This window comes from Poromitra crassiceps (assembly GCF_964638095.1).
Source record: "Poromitra crassiceps genome assembly, chromosome: 3".
Classification (NCBI taxonomy): Eukaryota; Metazoa; Chordata; class Actinopteri; order Beryciformes; family Melamphaidae; genus Poromitra; species Poromitra crassiceps.
Genome location: NC_139625.1, coordinates 45,957,756 through 45,983,905, shown reverse-complemented (window position 1 = coordinate 45,983,905; position 26,150 = coordinate 45,957,756). Strand labels below are relative to the sequence as shown.

General features: G+C 42.7%; 1 protein-coding gene across 2 annotated transcripts; it reads right to left on the bottom strand.

The window, feature by feature from the left end:
• Window positions 1-2,147: 2,147 nt before the first annotated feature.
• Window positions 2,148-23,234, bottom strand: sptssa (serine palmitoyltransferase, small subunit A). 2 transcript variants are annotated; one of them, XR_014552549.1, is made up of 3 exons: window positions 23,065-23,234; window positions 3,901-4,707; window positions 2,148-3,708 (listed from the first exon to the last, which is right to left on the bottom strand). XR_014552549.1 is itself a non-coding variant. In XM_083633573.1 (2 exons), the coding sequence occupies exons 1-2, from the start codon at window positions 23,165-23,167 to the stop codon at window positions 4,604-4,606; spliced, it is 207 nt and encodes a 68-aa protein (XP_083489699.1). In that variant the 5' UTR covers window positions 23,168-23,234; the 3' UTR covers window positions 2,148-4,603. The 2 variants fall into 2 exon arrangements, 1 of the variants encoding a protein (XP_083489699.1); XM_083633573.1 differs by having other exon boundaries at window positions 2,148-4,707.
• Between the last annotated feature and the right edge of the window lie 2,916 nt (window positions 23,235-26,150).

Here is a 26,150-nt window from a genome sequence, read left to right as displayed (position 1 = left end):
ACATCCCAAAAGCAGAGAGAGTCAAGTACATCTGTATATGACGTTTCACTCCAAAATGAGTTCCAGGGCAGGCTCACAAAGACCTACTCACTCTCTCACTCTGCCATATGACAGCTGGTGTAAGACCAACTCACTCTCTCTCTGCCATATGACAGCTAGTAAGACCAACTCACTCTCTCTCTGTGCCATATGACAGCTGGTGTGAAAGTGAATTCATATATTGATGATAACAATTATTGGGTAGTCTACATGATCATTTTCTTTTATGCACATGCATACCCAGAACAACTAAAAAAACTGATGCTGGATCAAAAAACACTCAAATTAAAGAAAGGAAATGTCCACACACAGTATAATGCTGTCCCATGCTGCGGACTACATGAGTCAACTAGAACGACCGCAACGCGGACTTATGCCTCCGCCATTAGTTCATTCTTGAGTCCAAGTGGATGTTGGAGCCAAATTGGAAGAAATTGCATCAAGGCGTTTCTTTGCAGAATTGGATATTTGAGCCAAATGTGAAGAAATTTAGTCAAGGTGTTACTGATATGGCGTTACCGAGCTTGAAAATGGCATTTGTTAGGTCACTGTGACCTTGACCTTTGACCTTTGATAACCAAAATGGAATCAGTTCATCCTTGAACCTAAGTGAATGTTTAAGGCGAATCTGATGAAATTCCGTCCAGGCGTTCCTCAGATATCGCGTTAACAAGCTTGAAAATGGCGTTTGAGAGGTCACAGTGACCTTGACCTTTGACCTTTGACCACCAAAATCTAATCAGATCATCCTTGAGCCTAATTGAATGTTTAAGGTGAATGTGATGAAATTCCGTCCAGGCGTTCCTCAGATATCGCGTTAACAAGCTTGAAAATGGCGTTGGAGAGGTCACAGTGACCTTGACCTTTGACCACCAAAATCTAATCAGATCATCCTTGAGCCTAAGTGAATGTTTAAGGCGAATCTGATGAAATTCCGTCCAGGCGTTCCTCAGATATCGCGTTAACAAGCTTGAAAATGGTGTTCGAGAGGTCACAGTGACCTTGACCTTTGACCACCAAAATCTAATCAGATCATCCTTGAGCCTAAGTGAATGTTTAAGGCGAATCTGATTAAATTCCGTCCAGGCGTTCCTCAGATATCGCGTTAACAAGCTTGAAAATGGCGTTCGAGAGGTCACAGTGACCTTGACCTTTGACCACCAAAATCTAATCAGATCATCCTTGAGCCTAAGTGAATGTTTAAGGCGAATCTGATGAAATTCCGTCAAGGCGTTCCTCAGATATGGCGTTAACAAACATCCGTACGGACGGACATCCGTACGGACAGCCGTACGGACGGCCGGCCGGCCGTACGTACGGACGGACAACCCGGATCCATAATGCCTTCGGCCTGGCTTCGCCGGCGGAGGCATAAAAATGACAAAGGGCCATCACAGCTTCCCAGAGTCAAGAGATTTTTCAAATAGTTTGCACAGCAGCAAAAAACTAAGTATTAATTTTATAACAGAGAAAAGCGGCAAACCTTTGCGTTTGTGAAGCTGTAATTAGTAAATGTTTGGGATTTTTAGTTGAGTAAAACTTCACTGTAAAACATCAGAACTATAATCGAGAATTCTTTCTCTCTATATATCTATATATAATTTTCTACTGAAAGCCTCCATAGGGCCGGTGGTGATGTCAGAGGATGACAGCAGGGGAAATAGAGAGGCAAAGTGGAACGTCACTTCCTGTTTCAGCACTGTGCCAGAGATTTTCATCCGCCATTTATTTTCCCAGACATTTCGTAAAATGCTTATAAAATAGTTGTACTTCGTTGAACCAAACGGTTCAGCTAACACTATAATCGGGAGAGACCATAGAACATTTCACTCTTACAAAAAAAAAAAAAAAACAGCATCGAAAAAATATTTTCTTTAAACTCGCATTTTTTTAACGTTTTGGCCCGAGTGAAATGTTATGCGATCCCTCCTGTTTCTAAATATATCTGTACCGTTTGGTTTGAACCAGTAAAACTATTTTTATACACATTTTATGAAATGTCCATGGGAAAATAAATGGCCTCTAAGACATCAAGATAAGGGTGTCAGAGGATGACAGCAGAGGAAATGACATCAGGATACTGAAAATTAAAATGAAATATCCCTTTAATGATTTAGAATAATATAACAGTATTTAGCATGGGAGACGCTCATCAGCCTCAGAAAGCTCTGTCACAAAACCACAAATATCATAGTATTTTATCCTATGAGCCAACATGTCCCAACTACAAAACTTTACAAAGATGTAAAGCAAAATATAAAGATAACATTTTATATACACATAATTGAAAAAATACACACAATTTTGCAAAGGGGGGCGAAATCACAATTTCAGAGGGATATCAGTAGTAGAATTCGTATCATAAAACCTGATTACATACAGTGGAAATGTTGAACTTTAAGACGTTTGCGCAAACAAGGAGACGAAACCATTCACCCTGTTCGCTGTGCGATTAAACCAGGGAGGGAGAGTAAAGTAGAACTCCCATTTTCTACCTGGAGTCCATTTTCTCATCTTTCCCCATCAAGTCTGACCATCATCACAACCTTCACTAAGAGCGTCTTATCGCTGTCGACTATTCACAAATGACTTGACAGATTTTGTGTATTTTGCTTTACACAGCGGCACATGTAGACAGCAGAGCTGGAGAACAATCTAATTGAGATTAATTTAACTTTGTCATCAATTTTGTAGAATTTAAAAAATGTTAAGAAACGTTTTTTATTAAAGTAAAAAAAAATCAGTGTGCAGGATTTACTGAGTTTGATTCATGGACCAAAGATGACCTGCGGCTCTAAAACTCCTTGTTCACAAATCCAGTTTGGACCAAACTCACTGAAGAAGTTAAATGCAGCCTCTGTGATTTGGAAATGGCAGATGTTCATAATGCGATTTTGAATTTATTTTGATTTAAAGCTGGCTGGTGGAGGGAAAAAGGGGTGAAAAAACATGTGACAGACAGTTGTGGCGGCTAAACAAATGGGGAAAAGCCATTTAGATTTCATTCATATCGTATTAAACTGAACTTTTCTTTAAGACATGTTTGGTCAGGCAGAGAGAAGATTGTTCCCCTGATAAGATGCTCTGGGGAGTTGTTTCTTTGGTGAGTCCATCGGCCTGTTTGGCAGGCCAACACACACAGGGCTGCTACTCTTTTGTAATGTTAGATTTAAGCACTTATAAAGAGCAAATTATTTATAAATTTCAGGCCAATAATTCAGAGATGTTCACGTATCAGTCTCCTATAAGTCCTCTAATGTAAATGTTTCCAGTCATCATGTTTACACATCGGAATGAATCATTAACACTTCATATAAACTCAAAGCAATCTTGACCAGCAATGACCCAGCACAACGGAGAGTGATACTGTAGATATGAATAAAGGAAGCTTGGCCCAGCAATTTGGAGATGATGGAGCGCATGAGGCTCAAAGATTCCGGGAGGCTGAATTCAAACACTTTTAATTCAAGCACTTTCCAGAGCGGTGACAACCCTGAACACAAGATGGTCTGTAGTGAAGCAACTGAACAGATTTTGGTCAAAAACGATCGGTATGATGATGGAAAAAGAAGGAAAATAGAGTCCAGGTTGAAAAGCTCTGAAGTTCCGCTTCAGCCTGCCCTGCTCTCTAAAACTCTGGACTGTGTAAGACAACAGTGGTTTAATGTCCTGTTGGAAGAAAAGTGAGGGTCCAGTCAGACATCACCTAATTATACATTTTACACTTTCATATTGCATTTTCCAAGTGGTGTGGTACGCAGATGAAAACACTTGCAGCAGGCACAGGAGACAAAAAAATAAAATAAAAAATAACTTAAAAAAACACCATATGAAACCAATCGAGTATAAAATCCAGCGCACCTTCCGGCTCTCAATCAATTTGAAGACTTTGTGCCAAGCTCCGCCTCCAAACACAGCTCACGCTCCCGTTCCGACGAGCGAAGGACGATCTGTCCAGTCCAGGGAACGACAACCAACATGGCGTTTCAAGACGGCGTTGCCTTCACCACCCCGCAGCAGGTCAGGTGGGTGGAGGTTGGACCACATTGTAGGGATACACCAATATATCGGCCGTACATCGGTATCGGCCATGGTGACTGCCATCGGCAAATAAGATGACAATCACCGATAGCAGTGACTGATGTTTATCTGCTGTGCGTAAGTTGTATCGCAGGCTAAAAAGGCTTCTGAAAGTTATTTTTTCACAAAAATATTTGTCACATGAAAGGTTATATTAAAGGTTGTTTCATAAATCTGCATGATTGAATTTGTGTTCATCCAAATAGTGTGATGAAGGACTGAAAGACTTTAAAACAGTTCAGTTACAATGAAGATTTCTTTGTTTCGCTCTCACAAAAGGGATGGGGAAAAGAACACATCTATATCGGCATCTGCCAAATTGTTATTTTAAACATCGGTATCGGCCCAGAATGCCACAATCGGTGCATCCCTACCACATTGAATTAGCTTTGGAAAGGAGGGGAAACCACCTTGACACACCCAGGAGATGAAAGACAGGGTGGGCAGGTGGGTGGAGCAGGGCGTGGGGGGCGGAGTCACATCATCACTGGACCACCTCAAAATAGTGCAGGATGGCCATGATGTGCTGTGGCATGAAGACGTAGCCCGTGTAGACCGCCATGCCGGCTACCGACACTAGCAGGGAGTCTGACAGACCAAGGGTTAAGGAAGAACACAGAACGCGAGAATCCTTCAGGTTTCAAAACAGACCATAATATCTGCAGGGATTCAATCAATCAACTTTTATTAGTGGGCACATAGTCCAGTAAAAAAGCATACAACAATTAAAAGAAAACAGAAACAAGTGTACTTGTACCAAAATGTCCACACATACGGTATGTGACTGGTATCTGACAGCAATAAAACAAGGATTAGTCAGCAGCATGATAATGACATTCTGAGAAACATTCAGTCGATAAATACATTTGTACATCAGATTTCTCAAGAGCGCCTTAAGTGTCGACTCCTGCCTTACAAAACAGAATCAGAATCACTTCATCAGAAATACTAGTAGAATACTACCACTACTCCACCTCATTGAGATACTGTATATAAATGGAGAGCATCTCCATCTCCTCCCTGTATGGTGTATTGAAGCCAAAATCTTCTCAGATCAGAGAACCATGCAGAGTCTGCGCAGTAGCTCTTTTGGGTTGAAACCTCAGTCTCTCTTCCCTCTAAACTTTCTTATGTAGAGCTGCTGTTTCTAGATTTGTGCACAGTGCGCTGTGTAGTCAATCCTCTCTAGCTCTGTAAATAATTTTTGTCTCGCCAAAAGTAACCATGTAGATTCCCACTATGAGGTCAGTTTATCAAAATGACGCCTCTACAGAAATCTGAATTTCGTTGTCGAAGATTGCTCCTAGCAGCCAGACTCCGGGGTGCTCTGGGCAACAAACCATCATACAGGGGGAAATTATTATCCGATGAACTGATCTTTGCAGCTCTGGTGATTAGCTAATGTTTCCGTAGCATTTGATCAACGTTATGATTTAATTCATTTTGGAACAAATGTTGGTTTAACAGATGAAATCTAACTGAGGATTTGGCTACGTTGTAACTTGCGTTTACTAACTGGGCAGCCTAGTGCTGCTGTCTCTCAGTCAGTTAGTTTTTCTAACCAACGTTATCCAGCTGGCTGCCTGTCTCTTCTGTATCCTTATACTACAGCTACGAGGAGAGGAGCTTTGCGAACATCCCCATAGTGAAAAGCACTTCCCAGAGATATCCATATAAATACTCTCCTTGTGCTTTACCCCAAATAAAACCTCCAGTGTCTGTTTGCAACCCATTAGCTATTAGCTGGTATTGTGTAGGCCTCATTTTATACCCGGGAGTTGTAACGTTATAAAACACATTTCCTGGCATACGCAGGCAGTTGGACAACCAGGGGCCTGTACTACAAAGCAAGATTAGTGGTTTAGCGAGGTAACTTCAGGTTTAAACCTGGTTTGGCCGTACTACAAAGTAGGGCTGGGACGGATCAGAAAACCCACGGATCGGATCGCGTGACGGATTTTGAGCCACGGATCACGGATTTTTCGGATCAGCAAAAAAAATAAAAATAGGCTATATCAGATTTTTTCTCTCAAAATTAGATTTTCGATTTGAATTTTTAATACTATTATACTTCTCTAACCATTTGTTGCCCTGCACAGCTCAAAAAATATTTTTTTCTCATGACACAATTTATGCTTTTACTCTGAAGGCAAAACAACCCAACTTCCTGTTTTAGGTGGCACTGCGCCTAACTTCCTGGCTGTTGCGTGCTAACGTAGTCACATGACACGGGTACAGACCAGACCGGGTGAGTCTGGAAACATAACGTTGATGCTACGTTAAGCTACTCGGTGTCCCCACGTGTTGTTTTGTTGTTATGTGTCCAAGGCAACATTTCACCGTCCGGTGATAATGTGTTCGTGAAACGTGTGCGCGTGTGTGTGTGTGTGCGTGTTGTGGCTCTGGCTATCTTGTGCAGCGCGCAACATGCTGCTCGCATTCCTGTGCTTTTTCAGAGGTGTTGAAATAAGTTTGTGTGACGCTGTCTTTAGTAGCCACTAGCCACAGCCTTCAGATATACTTTACAGCGAAGGGTTGAGGAAGCTCACTTGTGCATGCCATGATGATGCCTGTCTGTGTCTGGCTGCGCTGCAGGCGTTCTCATACACTAACGTTAAACGTTAAATGAAACAAACGGGGGGGGGGGGGGGTCCGCGGACCACGACGTTCCGAACCGTGTGCCGAACCGTGGGGGCTGATCCGTACGGGTCACGGATTATCCGTGATCCGTCCCAGCCCTACTACAAAGCAAGTTAACTTCTTACCGACATATATTTCCATAGCAACTTATGCTTCACACTTAACACATTGAGTGCCAAGGACGTCTGTGGACGTCCTAAAAAAAAGTAACGAGGAGTGCCAAGGACGTCTGTGGACGTCCTAAAATCATAATTCATATTATTCCATAATTCTGCTGTTTAAGGTCGTACCTAGCCAGTGAGCATGAATCCCTTCAAGGGATCACACGGCGCCACCTTAAACATCGTCACTGGAGCTGCTCCACCCACCTCAGATCCTTTACTTTGTACAGGAGACAGCGGAGAAAGCCGTGATCAAAGTGGAAACCGATGCATGCTTCAGCCAGAGCCGTATTGATTGCTCTGTCTGTAGCGGAGCGGACAGTTGGCTCGGCTGCATCCGTGCCCACAACTGAGCTCTTCTGCTTATATCTATCTTCTATCTATCTGTTTCTCCACATGATTCCCTGCCACAAAGCCAGCACCCGAAGCCGAACGGCCAAGCCCTTTTCGTTCAGTCGCGTTTGGCACTTCCTTGTTGCGCGCTGGGATCTGTCCGGGGCAAAAACGAGTCTCAGACTCTGTGCGTGTGGGGAGGAGCCCGCAGCTCGGGGGTGGAGGGGGGTGGAGCAGGCTGCACAGAAACCACACTATGCCACCACATCAGAAAACACCAGCCAGAGTCAGTGAATGTGCTCGAAATTAGAGTGCAAGAAGTATTCATAAAAGTCACTATATCTTGAAAAGTAAAAAAAAACGGCAGAAAACCCTTGAAAGTGCACTTCTTACAGAGGCTGTCATTTCATAATGGAACTGTCTAGAAACAAAATTTCTTCTTTGGAAGAAGCAGGAGTGTTCAATGTTTCATTAAAGTCCAGCCCTCTCAATATAGCTCTAATAGAAAAAATTCTATAGCTGTTTTCAACTGAATGGAAGTGAATCTGGCACAGGCTCCAGACAATTTTACTGAAGCGCTGTGGCACTCAATGTGTTAACCTGGTCCGCAGCAGGTTAAATTGCAAGGATAAGATTAGACCTTAAATACACCGCCCACGAACCAATCAAATCAGCAGTTTGGAAAAATGGCCAACCCCTTTCTGGATGAGTTTCCCATCTAGGAAGGAGCACGAATTGTAATGTTGAATGAGTAATGTTAATCAATGTTAATGTTAATCAAGGACTAAAGCCTTGCACTTGTTGGCTATTTTAATTAAGCCCTACTTACCACTTTGGAATATGTTTTTATATATTCATTTTTGTGCTTTTAAGTAGCCTAGATACGTTGTTTGATCCCGCTGATCGATTGCAGCTGAATAGTGAGTGGAGAAATATCACTAAACCGGCATAAAAAGGTTACATAAACGTCTCCAAAGCGCATGGTGCCGTGTGCGCAACGGAGCTGAGACTGACGTTGGGTTGGAATTGAAATGGTCATAGCCTACATGCTGGAATAGCCTACTAACCTACATCTAAGCAATTTAATATGGGATCACCTGCACACAGGCGATCCCATATTAACTCATTCACCGCCAATGACGTCTTTGACGTGTTATCAGAAATAGCCCTCCCCGCCAATGACGTGTTTGACGTGTTTTTGTTTTTATTACTGCAGGGCGTAGTTTAAACACTTCCCCAGCCTGTCACATGGTATCAGGTCCCTATCATCTAAGACAACACGTGAACAAACACATACCGCAGCTGTTGTTTTGAAATTGAGCAGGAGGAAAAGCAGAAAACTGGTAACGCTTCCTTGTGCAGACAGGAGAAACGCCATTGAAACGCGCCTCGGTGCGCTGCACGAGCTGGAGTCGCCTTCCTCTGTGCCAGCCGGGAGAAAGTAATCAAGAGATGTGTTTGATCATCGGAGGAATGAGGAAATGATCGATCAGTTTGCGAGGGCGGTGAGGACGTGTTGAATAGCCGAGGGGAAAACGGGAACGATCAGATAGCAGGGATGATATGACAGGGAAACATGGACGAGGACGGGTGCAAAATAAACACACAACAGCAAGGCACAAGGCAGAAGCGGGAGTCAGAGCAGCCCGCTGTCCTTTCTCAAGAGCTATTCAGTTGGTTCATGTAATCGCTGGGCTGCGTGCCCTCCAGTGTTGCTCCTGGCCAATCCCAGCGCCACAGGGCGTGGTTATTGCTTATCCTATGTGGGGTTAGAAATCTAAAAGGGGGATCGTGTGTGTGTGTGTGTGTGTGTGTGTGTGTGTGTGTGTGTGTGTCTGTCTGTCTGTCTGTCTGTCTGTCTGTCGGTGTGTCTGTCTGTCTGTCTGTCTGTCTGTCTGTCTGTCTGCACACTCACTCACACCGAGTAAACTGTATTGTTGAATGTAAAAAAAAAGCACTTCATGTGTATATATATATATATATATATATATATATTTTTGTCATTTGTGTCCTAACGAATAATATTTACATGTCTGATGTCAATACAGTTCAAAATAAAAGAATTGAGAGCGAGTTCTGCATGAGATTGTGTGCATAAATACATAAATGCCATTTTCTGCAATTTCTTTTCTCAGAGAGACATTTTGGGGGAAAACAGGGTGTATATAAATGGCTATAAGTAGAGTACAGAACATGCTAAAAGCTCACTTTTTTTTTCCTGGTGAACCCAGAGACGTACATCTTCATTTTGAGGTATTGCAAATCACTCTGGTGCTAATAGATAATTTACTGTGGGTCTTGAAAGATGACCAACAATTATGAAAATCTTTGGCCTGTGCTAAATATTGGCAGTCCTAAACTGGCGGTGAATGAGTTAAGATGATTCATATCTAGGCTACTCCTGCATTTTGCAGCTGCAACTCTGTTGCTTTTGGCCTGTATGATTCGATTGAACTTCATATTTCCAGCATCATTATATGAAATATGGAGATATGCGACTCTGCTGACAATATGTGACCACAAAATAGGCTATTTTTTATAAATGAAATCTATGCCCGCACGTACCGTGTCGATTCAGTTCAGAAGCATTTATTTTATTTTATTATCATTCTTTTTTTTATTGATTAGCCTATAGGAATTATTCAATCAGTGCGACTAAACACATTGATTTTATTTTATTTTATTTTATTTGACGGTTACAAATTGAAATACAATATACTGAACAAAGTACAGACACGGATCATTATTATTCATTGAGCCTAAATGGTCTATAGCTACATACCATGGATTGTATACATACGGATTTTGGACTGAGATAGATTACACATTGCTTCCACAAAAGACTGTAGATAGAGAGCTGTAGATAGCCTACGAAACCACTCTTCAAAGAAATTACTGGTGTGGATAAAAGTGGTCACTTTAGACAGTCATTCGGGAACAGTAATAATATCCAACGCAGATTTGCATTTGCGGTTTCATTCAATGAGGAAATAGGCGTGTATTGCGCTGTAGGAGTTGGAGCAGTCCATATTGCACTCTGATTGGCAGTTGTTAAAAACCACGCCTCTTTTGCGGGCACGAGCTCCAGTGCACGGCATTTTTATGTGCACGAGCTGAGAGCTTGATTAGAAAAACCTGGTTCGAGTTAACAAGTGGCAATCGACGTTCGTAGTACAAGTTAACTACAATCGAGCTGATCTGGTTTAGACAAACCAGATCAAGGGACAGATCCTGGATCTTCTTATACAACATTCGTAGTACAGGCCCCTGGTAAGTTCTGAAAATATGTGTATGTTATTCCAGCTATCGTTATCGGTTGTTAGATTGTTAGTAATGTTATGCGGGCTCTCTCAGTGAACTCGAGGGATTCAAGAATTACATTAACTCGAGACTGCCATCTATTAAGTTTTCTTTAGGATACAGTCATGAATCAGTTTCTTTTTTGGATGTTTTGGTCCACAACACTGTACCACTGACTACCAATCTGTTTAGAAAACAGACGGATAGAAATAGCTTTTTACATTTTTCCGGCTTTCACTCCCCCAGTCTCAAAAGGGGTTTACCCTACAGCCAGCTCCTTCGAGTTAAAATAATCTGCAGTAATGACACACTTTTTGAGCAACAAGCTTCCGACCTGTGTGACCGTTTCCGGGCCAAAGGCTACAACAGCCAGGACCTGGATGTGAGCCTTCAGAAGGTCAGGGATCTCAACAGAAATGACCTGCTCACTCCCAAATCTCCCTCCGGCCACGGCACTAAAATTGTATGTGCCACAACTTTTTCTCCGGTGTCGCATGAAATAAAAAACGCTGTTCTCAGCCACTGGCATATTTTGTGCAGTGACCCCCTGGTGAGACACGCTTTTGCAAATTCCCCCATTTTTGCTCAGAAGCGGGCTCGAAACCTGAGAGACATGTTAGTCAGGGCAGATTGTTATACACTTTTTTTATCCAATTTGCCTAATGGTAATTTTCCTTGTTCGAGCTGTCTGCAGTGTAATGCAATGATCAGAGGTGAATCCTTCACTCACCCACACTCAAGAAGTACAACATTAAAAGTAGAATTTCTTGTAGATCTAAATTCGTCGTGTACTTGTTAAAGTGTCCTTGTTCAAATGTTTACGTGGGGAAAACTCGTAGAGAACTCAAAACCTGCATCTCCGAGCACAAAAGTAAAATTCGTAATAAGGATGAAAAATCTTCTGTAGCGAGACATTTCAACGCTATGGGACATGATGTTTGCACCCTGAGGTTCCAGGGCATAGAAACTGTCAGTCTATTGAAAAGGGGTGGGGATAGAGATAGGGCCTTGCTACAAAGAGAGGCCTTTTGGATTCACACTCTTCAGACAGAGCATCCGAAAGGACTTAATGAGGAACTGTTGTTAGGCTGCTTTCTTTGAATGTGCAATTCTGTATATATTTATATTGTCTATTTTTAATGTACTTAGTAATATGCATTCCAGCCCTAGCTTAATCTCTCCTGTCTGTTACAACACAGCAGGACCTCTTTCTAGGCCATTATAGTGGAAACGTGCAATTATTTAAGCATAATTATTTTTTTGAAACATTTCTATTGTATTTTGTTTTGTATCTATCTGTAGTCCAGACCTGGCTTACTCCCCCCTACCTGTCACTTTGAACACAGCAGGGCCTCTACCTAGGCCTGGTTCTGCTCTCCCACACAGTGGGGCTGACCAAACTAGTGTTATTTATAAATGCATACATTGTTGTATGTAGACATTTAGTTTTTCTTTGATAATGGAACTTGTGTTGTGCATTGCTTGGTTCTTTAATTTTTTATATACTGTAACTGAATTTTGATATTTCGTTTATTGAATGGACTTCCGGTCTCAGTGTATCTAAACGTAATTTCCGCCTGACACAGCAACGCGCTGAAGAAGGCCGTTAGGCTGAAACGTCCGTGTTGTACCTGGTGAAAACTGGAATAAATATAACGAAAGGACATTTTGTGTGCTGGCTCTCCTTCTCCTACAAAGTATTCTCCTGTGCCGTGCACCGAAACTTTAAAAACACCAGTGAGTGTGCTCGCTACTGGCTGATTGCCAGTTTGTTTGAGTAATGTTATGCCGACATTAAAGAATACAAGTTAAAAGCCGGCTAACGCTAGCTCACATCCGCTAAAACCATTGATATATTAAAATAACCGATAACGTAGCTGGAGTAACAAATAAAACACATTTTATGAACGTACTACTTCAGTCCCCAACCAAAGTTACTTCCACGCACATCTTTCTCAAAACAATGTCCTTTTTATTGCGTTCCATCGATATAGCGTTATACAGTATGGTAGATAACAGATAAGTATTATCAGCAGTGTCTGGTCGTCAAAAAGGCCCAACAGCGAATACACGGACTCAAGCGCCTGAAGAAATTTGGGCTAAGGAAAGAAATCCTCAGGGACTTCTACAGAGGCACCATTGAAAGCCTGCTGACTGGCGGCTTCACCACCTGGTACGGGAACTGTACCACCATGGACCGCAGGGCGCTACGGAGAGTGAGACGCGCGGCACAGCACGTAACAGAATGTGAGTTGCCAGATCTGCATGAACTGTATAAACAGCGGTGCCTCAGGAGGTCCCTGAAGATCATCAAAGACACAAACCATCCCCACAACAGCCTGTTCTCCCTGCTACCCTCAGGGAGAAGATACAGGGTTCCGAAAGCACGCACAAATCGCTTGAGGAACAGTTTCTTCCCGCAGGCCACGAGACTCCTTAACATATACAAATAGTGTAGTAGCCGCACTGTACCGTACTGTAGCTGCTACCATTACGTATGTCTAACGTTTAATTGTATGTTTAATAAGGAATATGCTATTTGCACCTGTATGTCAAATACGCCGAATTTAAAATGCTGAGTTTAATTGTATGTTTAATAAGGAATATGTTATTTGCACCTGTATGTCAAACACGCAGAATTTAAAATGTTTAAGCACGTCTAAAGTATGCACCCGACACGTGCACCTATGTGCAGTGAATATGCCACTGTCTCTGACTTGTCTTATCACTATACTGCCTTATGCTTGTTGTGTCTCTTGTTGTTTTTGCACCCATATGCCCTGTTATATTTGTTATATTTGTACTATTTGCACTATGTTGTAAACGGAGTCCACAGCACAAGAATTTCACACGTGATACTTGTACCATGGAGTGACAATAAAAAATCTTGAATCTTGGTCTATGAAACCTAGGTCTACAATGCGTACAGCCTGTCTGAGCCCATGTCCAGCCAATGACGGCTTGAGATTGGCTGCCATAACTGTCAAATCATCCCTTTTTACATCGTCAAATAACTAGGGGTGCACCGATCGATCGGCACGCAATCTGTATCGGCCGATTTTGACCTCAAATATGTGATCTGCTGATTGCAGATATTACTTTATTGTCGCCGATTGCATAGCCGATCATGCTGCACGTGAGAAACATGAGGCAGCCCATTTTCATGTCTTCAATGTCTATCGTTTAACTTTCATATTGTGCTCTAACGTTTATAGCATTGTGTTGCAAAGCACACGCTTTGCTTTCGTCAGTGTACTCACCTCCACACAGCCACACACCACACCAGACTGTCAACACACCCCTTGCGTCTTTGAATCACACAAATCAGCTGGTGATTAGAGCAGACTCAGCAGAGAAGTTACCTCCAGTCCTCCCGCCTACCGAGGCATTTGCATGCTGTTAAGTCCGTGTTTGATCCATATTTGCGTGTATCCTCCTAACCTTTTATAAACTGAACTGAGGGAACTGGACTGAACTACTAGCCATTTAGTTCAACACAGTCTTGTGCTCCAATTATCTCACACACAAAAAATCATGTTGGCGGTTTCCTTTAGCCTACACAGTATAAAATATTGATGTAGAAAAAAGAGAAAATGTGCTGCACTTTCAATTTGATGCATGAAATGTAGGCCTATATGTAAAATGGAAACTGTTCTATAATAGACTGCTATAGCTGCTTACAAAATAAATAAATATATATATATATATCGATGATCGGTTGGGCAGATATTTCTCATAGGTGATCGGCAATCGGTGATCGGTGGCAAAAAACCCCGGTGCACCCCTACAAATAACTAATTAAAAACAAACTGATCAGAAAAATGACCACTTGCACAGGCATTAGTGTGATAAGAACTATCTAAAATGATACAAACCACTTTTGGGAAAAAAAATTATCTGACGTGTAACTTTGATTACTTTCGTTTGTCCATTTCCCCATCCACTAACATGGGGGAGGCGGGCCTTGTGACCTATACTGGATACAGATGCCAGAGCAGCGATCTAACATGCAGCGGCTTCACTGAGCAGCACCGGCACCAGAGGCGGCGTCCATCTTTTATATGTCGATGCTCCACCCAGGGATTCCGCTAGACATTTTCCCAGACGGCCAGTGCAGCCGGTAACGTTCCAAAATTCTGGCCCTATCGAATATTTACCGGCCACTATTAAAGAAAGGATGTTATAAAATAATAGTTTCGTAAATAAACAAATCAATTTATTTCTCTATAGTCTATTCTTTATAGCCTCTATAGTCGATCATATTTATTCCAGTGTTGTCATTAAGAGGCCGATTTCGCAGCAAGAATATTGAATTGGTCGGCACATCGTTCTCGGTAAGGACGCTTTCGTTATTGAAACAGACAAGATGCATGCATGCTCCTACTATAGCCTATCTATCTGCATTTGCAGACACTCATGAACCAAGTTTTTTAGCCAGTTAAAAATCTGTGCTAAGATTATTGGCCAGCCTGTAGAGTCTGTGTTTCACTCTTTTAAAGAAGCTCAAATCAAAAGCATGCTTAGACTAGCTACCAGTATATCATCGGACCCCTTGCATGTTCTGAATGGAGAATACCAACTGTTGCCCTCCAGGAGACGCTTTAGAGTCCTAAATTTAGACGCAATAGACTGAAGAATTATTTTGTACACCAGTCTATTGGTCTGCTCAATCAGAACAGGTAAACCTCTTGAACTGCTTGCCTTCTGTAATTCTGTGGATTAGTTCTGGATGTCTTGTCTTTGTCTGTTGTGTCTTTCATGTGTAACTCTTGAATGGAGAATGCCATTGGATGCAAAACAAATTTCAGCCTGCTGACAATAAAGTTGTATCGTATCGTATCTTCTGGACATTGCCTTGATGAAAAAACAACGTAGCGTTAGCTAAAAGTAATAAGTGCAACAGTGTCAGTGCTGAGAGCAGACAGCGCACAACTTGAATCTCCAGCAATAGGCTACGCACCTTATCTCTCCCACTCCACACCTGGCGGCACCTGCGTCAGCTCTCCTGCACTCGTTCTCGGCTCCGATGTGGCTTTATTTGTGGTAAGCATTTTGATTAATCTCCTCATCATACGAGCGTCGGGCAACAAGCACGAGCCATTGATTGATTGATTGATTCGGCCGACGTAGATAAAAAGGCTTTTTACCTCCGCTAAATTGACAGCCTACGTCGGGTCGCTTTCGCTTTTGACGGCGGCAGGCACGCTTCTGTTTATTCCCTGCCGTCTTGCTGGCCTCGGCTGAAGTAGGCTACTTGTTGCATGATCTCGATTAAAAAAAGGACTGGCCTAGCAAGGGATGTCTGTTTTGACATTTCGGTTTCCTCCTGTGTTTCCTCACAGCGGGTCCAGCGCTGGCCGGCGGGACTGATGCTGCTTGTGCGGCTTTTAAACGGCGCTCTACAGTAAAGAAAGCGTCTGCTATATTTTTCTTTTTCACCAACACTCAACATACAGGGGGCGGAAAACATATGATGTAATAAATCTCTATTTAAGTCGTAGCTTATTGGCAACATCACTTAGGTTATAGGCCACACAATATTAGGCTATTTTATATAATGAATTTATTTATCTGGCGTATTTTCAGCCGGCCACTTGAGCCGGTAACCTTTTAATTTGCCGGCCCACGGCAACACATACCGGCTAAAAGCCGGCAATTGCTGGCTAACGGAATCCCTGGCTCCACCTGGGTTTTTTCCAGTAATGTCCGCATGCAGTCATAAGCAACCTGAAGTTTGTGGAAGCTCGCTTTGTTACTGTGGGCCTCACCTCAGAGGCTCAGACAAAGTTATTTGACCCCATTGCAACTCAACAATTGAGCCACGATAGCCTGATATTGTTGTCGACATACCTTGTAGTCTAGTAGGAAGGAGGGGGTATCATGCACCCCCCGGAAATATACTTCTAATCAGCATTTCTAGATTGGAAAAATTGTGTAAAAAATGATGAGCTATGTTAAAAAGTTGTGAAAATGTCCCATATATCATTTTTATGCAAATTAGTGCCGCCATCACCAAAAAGTATATTTTCACTATATCTCAGCCAATATTGCAGATAACTGAACAAATAAGGTGTCTAGACCCATGTTTTGAGGGTCAAGGATCATAATAAAACTATTCCTGAAGTGGCCACATGTAACTGTGGCGTACTACTATGCAAATTAGTGCTGCCATTATAAAAATATACGTTTTTTGTTCATGTACTAAATACCTCAGTCCAAAGTTCAACCCCTTCGCTGATGCCAACTGTGTATTTTGCTGGGTATTCAATAGGGGTGGGGGGGGAAATCGATTCACCTAAGTATCGCGATTTTTAATGTCACGATTTTTTGGATCGATCTTTTATTCCAGAATCGATAATCGCAAAAAATAAAAAATAAAAAAATTGTGTGCTTGCAGTCAGGCCACTCACTGAACAGCAGGCCAGGCGCCGCCTACTGGTTTACTAGTGGTTTTATTACTTTATTAGTTAGTCTGAAGTAATAATTACACTTCAGGGTTAAAGTGGGTGCATCTCATTGTAAAATTGGACTTCAAACGGCCCAAATCTGGCTTCAAACGGCCCAAATTTCACGCGCGTTGGCCCATATCGGCCTGGCCTGCTTGGTATCTAATGCCCGGCCTGAATTATGATCCCAGTCTGCCCCTGTTTTTAACTATATCGCCCAGCCCTACTCATGATATATAATATACAGTCTCTAGTGTATGATTCAACTTTTCCCATGTTCTAATCTAGTGTAAAAAAGCAAACAAACTGAAAAAAGAAAAGAAAAAAATAAACAAAAATCGCAAAAAATCGTAATATCGAATCGCAATAATCGTAGAATCGCAATACTTAAGAATCGCAATATAAATCGAATCGGCACCCAAGAATCGTGATAGTATCGAATCGGGAGATAAGTGAATCGCCACAGCCCTAGTATTCAACCTCCAAAAAACAAGGTAAGAAGCTAACTCAGCTACATACCACACTACATCACAATACAGATGTGTAACAGTACACAATTCTACTACAGGGTAAAAACATGGTCATGGAGAGCTAGTAGCTAGTTAGTACTACTAGCTAGCTAGTAAACAGATTAAATCTAGTTAGAACCTAGTTTGTTGATGAAGCTGGGTTCATCTCTTATCTCATAATAAGGGGTTACGCTTAGCGCACGCAAGGCATGAAAGCTAGAACTGACCGTGCGATATTTCTAGTCGTCATGTCTGATCATGGTCATTTTACACCCCTCACTAAAATCAAAGGAACAGCTACAGAAAAACTACAACAGCTTCATACAATCTGGAACTGATGTCTCCACCAGTCACATGAGTGCCCATACCGTATGCAATAAGTGTGTGAGCAGATCCCACAACTCTCCCCGATGACCTGGAAAGTGTTGGGTATGTATCACCGCAACTGTTATCAGCACTTTACAGGCAATCTTCATCTTCTGGTAGATGATACAGAACCAGAACCATCAACCTCACAGTGGCATCACTCCCCCTGTAAATTGTCTTCAGGGGGTTCTGCTAGATTCATCTTTACACCAGTACATTTGTTGTGACAAAGTTGAGATCAAAGATGGCAAGATCGCAACACTGAGAAACCTGAATACTTCTCATCTTATAAGAACAACGAAAATGCATGGGAGCAAATTGAATCATGGGCCGATAAAATGGGTTTAGTTCGACTTCATATATGAAGTCGAACTAGACCCATAGGCAGGCGAAAGGCAAAGACCTCTTTGCTTGTGAGGCCAAACACCATCCATCATGCTTTAAATATTTCCACACAGCATTCGCTAACTATGAGCCCCCTAGTCCAGGCACGGGCTGCTTGCCGCTGCTTCCGATATACCTGCTGAAGAACCAGATGTAGCACTCTTGCATCTTAGCACATTGACTGCCAGCCGTTTTTTTTTTTGCTGTAGGTAGCTTCTGCCAAGCCGTTTTTTGAGGATTCTGGCTCATTTTACAAGAGCCGAGGATTCTTTTCTGCTTGGAGTTTCTGAACACAAAGTTCACAAAAGTACTAATAGAATGTGTGCTTTCTCTGTCTAAAAGAGTTAGTTTGTAGAGTTAGTAGTTATGTAGATATTAGCCGTTGAGTACAGCATGGTTTTAGCGTCTGAGAGTGAAAGCTGAGATAATCGCAGTTTTGTGAAATTCAATCAAACAGGCAGAACAGTCACTTTAACCATTTATTTTTGGCATCAGTGAGAGATCAGACATCCAAACAATATAGTTCCGAACGCCCTCTCCTTCAACTCCTCCCTCCGTGGGCGTGTCTAGTGGCTTTCAGCCTGCGTTTGTCACAAGCGAGTGCTCTGCTGCTGCGAGTTTGAGCAGCCTCCCTCCCTGGCAGCGAGTTTGAGCAGCCTCCCTCCCTGGCAGCGAGTGTGGATAGGGCTCACTCGTCTCTTGGGTTTGAGAGCCCCGATGAAGCCCCGTGCGACTCTAGGCTTTATGCTGCCCACCCAGTCCATTTCTGGAACCCCCCACCGCAGCAGCGCGAAAGCGTCCCCGCCTACAGTATGAGAATGAGGCTCGTTCGTTTCTGACTGTAAAATCGCCAAGCCATTTCCTTGAGAATGGAGGAAGCAGCCGCGGGAGGCGGCTGCTTTTGGTTGACTTTCTCTCTGTCGGGAGAGGACCGTCGCCACCTAGCTGGTCGGTAAAATAGATTATACACATTCAATACTTCCAATATCTCCATAGGAGACGCGGGGGGCATTGATCCACGTAGCACCGTCAAAAAATTTTTTTTTTTTTTTTGACGACTCAACTCGTCGTTGGCAGTGAACGGTTGGATTCTGTTTGACGACTCAACTCGTTGTTGGCAGTGAACGTGTTAGTAGCATAGATAGACAGTGTCATTCCCGACAGGGGGTGTGAATGATGAGCCATCAGGAAACTTTGGGCCAACACGAGTAAAATGTGTAAAGGGTGAGAGAGTTTCTGGTGTGTCGACTTTCAGGCTACGCTGCTACGACTTGTTGATGCAGCATTCGGACCTTATTGCTCTCGAACCCAGTCTTGACCTCCTGCACCATTATTCCTCCCACACTGTTGCTGTCGTGCACATTGATAATGGTTTTATTCAAGTTATCCAACTCACAGTGGAATACAAGGTTGCCTTCTCCTGTCACAATTGTGTGTGTTCGATAGGCTGAGACTTTGAATTTCCCCACGGGGATAAATAAAGGATAACTTAACTTAACTTAATCTAGGACCTTGGCCAGGGGAGTTTCCCGCTCTAAGCCAAAATCGTAGCTCTCAGAGTGGCCAAGTCTGTCTAATATCATGGTGAACTGCCTGCTTCGGAAAACAATGTGTAGAATGTGTTTGGGGAACTTCCATTTTGCCTCTGACATTGCACGGCACAGGTCTTGCCAAATACCAGGAGAATACCAGACGCTTCATACACTGAACGCTGCAGATGCTGCATTTGTCTCTACTTGCCAGCAATAACCGTGCTGAGGAACTGGACGAGGTCCTGGGGGTGGGAGATTTTCAGAAGTGAGCTCCATATCTTTGGATGTTGGCAGTCACGGTAGATCATTGGACTCTATGAAAGCCTGTTGGACATTCAGACGAAGGAGAGCAACATTTTGGTACTTGTCTGTGCTTCCGGGAGTGTACGCTCGTGCAAGAGGATTAGAAACGCTGATATTCGAGCTGTATACAAGCCAGAAAGAAATGGCATCAGCTTTGTCATTTTCATCCAGTTTGTGAAGTGGATATGCTCCTTGATTGGGTTATTCTGTAGGCATTTCAGTAGATTCTCAGAACGATAATCTCAGTTTCCGTACCCATTCAATTTCAGTTCTTTGACAAGAGCAATCACAAGGAAGATAGCTGTGGGACCTAATTTTGCTGGATGACATAAGTTTGAATGTGTTCCAATACCAAGATGAATGATTTTTCATGGGGGGCTGACATGCAAGACTGCTCGTTATGATTTGCTCCTTTTGGCTCTGCGAATCCCGCACTCATAGTTAGCGAATGCTGTGTGGAAAGATTTAAAGCTCTTTGACCTCACAAGCAAAGAGGTATTTTACCTTACGAACTAGACCCAATTTCTCAGCCTGTGATTCAGTTTGCTCCCATGCATTTTCTTTGTATAAGATGAGAAGTACAGTATTCAGGTCTCTCAGTGTTGCGATGATGGTCTTTGATCTCAACTTTGTCACAAAAAATGCACTCTGGTGTAAAGATGAATCTAGCAGAACCCCCTGAAGACAATTTACAGGGGGAGCGATGCCACTGTGAGGTTGATGGTTCTGGTTCTGTATCATCTACCAGAAGATGAAGATTGCCTGTAAAGTGCTGATAACAGTTGCGGTGATACCCAACACTTTCCAGGTCATCGGGGAGAGTTGTAGGGATCTGCTCACACTTATTGCATACGGTATGGGGACTCATGTGACTGGTGGAGATGTCAGTTCCAGATTGTATGAAGCTGTTGTAGTTTTTCTGTAGCTGTTCCTTTGATTTTAGTGAGGGGTGTAAAATGACCATGATCAGACATGATGAACATGAAGGATGCATGTAGCTGGACAGCATTTGTGGGCTGCAGGACCTACACTCTGTTTTCTTTTGGGCATGCAGGCTTAATGTCTGCTTCCACCAAATCACCATTAACTTATAGGCACCCTGTTATGAAATCTGGACTTTTAAATCTGACGAGAAATATTGCATGGTCTGTTCTAGCTTGCGTGCCTTGCGTGCGCTAAGCGTAACCCCTTATTATGGGATAAGAGATGAACCCAGCTTCATCAACAAACTAGGTTCTAGCTAGATTTAATACGTTTACTAGCTCGCTAGTAGTACTAACTAGCTACTAGCTCTCCATGACCCCGTTTTTACCCTGTAGTAGAATTGTGTCCTGTTACACGTCTGTATTGTGATGTAGTGTGGTATGTAGCTGAGTTAGCTTCTTACCTTGTTTTTTGGAGGTTGAATACCCAGCAACAGTTGGCATCAGCGAAGGGGTTGAACTTTGGACTGAGGTATTTAGTACATGAACAAAAAACGTATATTTTCATAATAGCAGCACTAATTTGCATAGTAGCACGCCACAGATACATGTGGCCACTTCAGGAATAGTTTTATTATGATCCTTGGCCCTCAAAACATGGGCCTAGACACCTTATTTGTTCAGTTATCTGCAATATTGGCTGAGATATAGTGAAAATATACTTTTTGGTGATGGCGGCACTAATTTGCATAAAAATGATATGTGGGACATTTTTACAACTTTTTAACATAGCTCATCATTTTTTACAATCTAGAAATGCTGATTAGAAGTATATTTCCAGGGGGTGCATGATACCCCCTCCTTCCTACTAGGCTATTGAGACTACACCAAATGCATAGAAAAAGGTCCGTCTGAAGGCATTTATTTGTGTCTGACTCTGGGAAAGTGGAAAAAACAAAATTCACCCAAACATCTCTATAACCAAACCACACACATTTTGGCAATTCTATGTGATCTCCTTTTGACAACTTATGTAATAACCAATGTAATATTTTTACACTTCCATTCACTGAGCCTCCCCTGAAACTGTTTGGAGCCCCCCTGGGGAGGCCCGCTTCAACTTTGAAAACCCCTGGCCTAGTTCACAGGGCTCCGAGCCCTCGGCAAGCAGCTTTTGGAGCTATACGCGACAACCCCCACCGACAAACAATGCTGACTTATTTTGCAGATGATCTCACACATATCCGAAATCTGTAAACCGTTTTGCAGGCATTTGACAGTTACTGAGAGTTGTTTTGAGTTAAGTTGTGGACCAGTGTTGCCATTTTGTGCATGAATGACGTCGCTGTTACTCAACTTTAACTCAAATCAACTCTCAATAACTGTCAAACTAAATGAATGCCTGCAAAACTGTTGAGTTTTTTGGATGTTTTGTATACTGTGACTTTACCTCATAAGAGCTTTCACAAACAGACTGGGTAAACATGTTCAGATCACATGACAGAAGAACAGGTCGTATTTGCCTTCAGGGCTAAATAAAGGCGTTAGCTCGCTTAGCCACGGTGCCTCCCTCCTCCCTGTCCCCACACACACAGTACGGTACCTTCCCTCCTCTCCTGTCTGTCCAGGCAGAACTCCGTTCAAAAATCAAGCCGCCTTATCGGCAGCGGTAACTAACGTTATATAACTAGAGAGCATCATTCCAACACCTAGAACCAAACATTATGGAGCAATTTTAAATTCGGCACGCGTTCAGTAACAGTACTTATTTTTTTGGGGATAAAATGCCAACTTTTAGATTCACCCGTAACAATCTCCTTCCAACAGACCAGCGTGCTAGGCGGTGAGTTAGTGAGTAGGCTACACTCACGAGCAGTTTAAGCGATTGGGAAAGTTGATATTTTAATGAATGCCTCACTGATGGTTTATCTATATACCCATTGATCAGAAGCTCATACTCGATTTGTAAAATATCCGAAGTGAGTGTAGCAGTGAATGCTAACGCAAGCTAGCAGCAGTTAGCATGGTGGCTGGTAGTGAAAGGATACTGAAGAGCGTCCTCTCCCAGGGCTCCAGCATGTAGAGCGCGGTCACCAGCAGGTACTGATAGTAGAACCACGAAAGCTGCTTCCAGCACGCTCCCAGCGCCATCTGCTCCTCTTCAACACCAAGATTACAATTCACTTTCTTTCCTCGATGTTTTTCTTTTCACCCTTTCCTTTGTGGATAGTTCCTGGTGATGTATGACGTAAAATCATACGGTGCCACTCTCCAGCCAATCACAGCTCGTAAACCCACTCGGAGTTACATCCTGGAAATTTCAAAATAAGACATTCCAACCAACTAACAGTTTATCAATCAGCTCTCTGGAAACAGCAAGTTGCCATTCATATACAATCCCCTTGTGAAAAATAGATTGCATTCACATGAAAAAAAAACAAGGCCAGGTCGAAACCTGGCATAGCCCCGGTGCATGGTATCGTCACGCATTTTTTCCAAAGGTGGGTTGTATCATTTTAGATAGTTATTGTCATGCTAATGCCTGTGCAAGTGGTAATTTTTCTGATCAGTTTGTTTTTAAGTACTTATTTGACATATAAAAAGGGATGATTGACAGCTGTGGCAGCCAGTCTCAAGCCATCATCTACAGGCTACAGGCTCTTCACCTTATAGATCTGTTTTAGATAGAGATCACTGCTTGGTAAAACAAAAGGAAGACACTGCTTGATCTGTCTACCAGACTGTATATCGATGGACCGCAATAAAAAGGACATTGTTTTGAGAAAGCTGCGCGAAGTTGGTTGGGGACTTAAGTAAGTTCAGAAAATAATGTGTTTTATTAGTTACTCCAGCTACGTTATCGTTTATTTTAATACACAATGGTTTTAATGGAAGCAGACTAGCATTAACCGCTTGTCTGTTTTGCCGGTTTTTGTCGGCTTCATATTACTCTAACCTAACAACCGATAACGATAGCTGGAATAACACAATAATAGACACATATTTTCAGAACTTACCAGGCTTTCCAACTACCTGCATATGCCAGGAAATGTGTTTTATAATGTTAACTCCCGGGTCTAACCATAACATGGGGCCTACACAAGTGTACACAACAACCAGCCAATAGCTAATCGCTAACGCGTTAGCGTTAGCTTACAGACACTGGAGGTTTTATTTTTGGTATTAAAGCAATAAACGTTTTTATATAGATATCTCAGGGAAATGCTTTGACTGTGGGGATGTTCGTTCAATCTTCACAAGCTCCTCTCTTAGCTGGATATACAGAGGAGAGACCAGGCAGGCTGGCTAACATTGTGTAAAACAGAAGGAACACACTGCTTTATCTGTCTACCAGACTGTATATCGATGGACCGCGTTAGCTAGCTAATTAGCCATGTTAGCTGCCTCAGTAGGTAACGTTAGCCTATAGAGTATTTATCTGACGTTTATGTTAGCTACTCCTCAAACCTGCGGGTGATAATGGTTTATGCGATGCGATGTATGTTGAAGCAAGACAACGTTTTAATGTACCTTGAATTTGACAAATTACGACGGGTCGTGCTCACGCAGATCTAAGCCCTGGCCATCCTAGGCTCAACGCGAGACTCATCAGTCATTCGGATGAGTCTTGCGTTGAGGCTATGGCCATCTGTATTTTTACAAACGCCGAAATATTCCCATACAGCCAACGTTTTTAGATGGGGGAAAGTTCAGGGGGGTCCTTGCATTATCCTGCTTTATCACACACATGATTGTAAACACACAGGGACAGCTCCTCACAGCTCCTCTCTACTGTGCGTCTGGCATGCAGCAAGGGGGAGGGGCCGCGTAAGCTGCATTCTGCAAAGCGACCTGGGCACGTTGTTTTGGGGAAACAGCTGATACCGTGAGGAAGGTATGACGGCAAATCTTAGTGGGGCAGCGGCGCCCTCTAGTGGCCGGCCGCCATTTAGTCGTCTAAAACGGTGCATAATAGTCTTGGCGACATGCGGGAATGTAAGGCCCCTGGTGCATTACCAGCACCGGGGCCAAAAAGAAAAAAAACATGGCTCCTGTTGAATTAATCAAGGACTTAAGTCTTGCACTTGTTGCAGGCTACATAATTAAATTAAGCCCTACTTACCACTTTGGAATGTTTTTATATTTATTCATTTTTGTGCTCCCAAGTAGGCTAGATACGTTTGACCCCGCCGATCGATTGCAGCTGAACGGTGAGTGGAGAAATATCACTAAACCAGCGTGAGCAATTTAATATGGGATCGCCTACACAGAGATTATTCATATCTAGGCTACTCCTGCATTTTGCAGCTGCAACTGTGTTGCTTTTGGCCTGTATGTGATTGAACTTAACATTATTTCCAGCATAGTCCTTGTATGAAATATGGAGATATGTGACTCTGCTGCCAATATATGTGACCACAAAACAGGCTATTTTTATCAATGAAATCTATGCCTGCACCGTGTCGATTCAGTTCAGCAGCCTTTTAAAAGTGTATTATATATTTTTTATTTATAGCCTATTATAGCCGCATCGCCCTTGCGGGCGATGGGCTACAGTCCCTTCCTTGCAGCAGGGGGGGGGGGAATGAATAGCCCCGGGGGCCCATGGTACTATTAATCCGGCCCTTATTATAGGAATTATTCCATCAGTGCGACCAAACACATCATGAGATCATTGTTATTCATTGAGCCTAAATGGTCTAAATACACCTACGGATTTTGGAAATCTAGACTGAGATAGATTACACATTACTTCCACTCGCAAAAAAGATATGCATGTTTTATTGAGAGGGTGAATTGAGCTGCTGTAGGATCATACGTGGAGGAAGAAACCGCTCTTCAAAGAAATGACTGATGTGAATAAAAGCGGTAACTTTATACAGTCATTCGGGAACAGACTAATAATATACAACGCAGATTTTGATTCTGACATGCAGTAAAGCTTCACTTTGATTTGCGCTTTGAATGAATGAGGAAATAGGCGTGTCTGGCGCGGTAAAAGCTGGAGCTGTCCATATTGCATTGTGATTGGATAGTTAGGCACGAGCTCCTGTGCACGAGCATTTTCATGTGCACGTGCTCTCAGCTGGATTAGAAAAACCTGGATCCATTTACCGAGTTGAAAACCAGAGTC

Coding starts and splice junctions, on each gene's coding strand:
- sptssa (XM_083633573.1), bottom strand. CDS start 23,167: ATGGCGCTGGGAGCGTGCTGGAAGCAGCTTTCGTGGTTCTACTATCAG. Junction 4,708..23,064: donor CTGGGAGAGGACGCTCTTCA/GTATCCTTTCAC, acceptor TTGGTCTGTCAG/ACTCCCTGCTAGTGTCGGTA.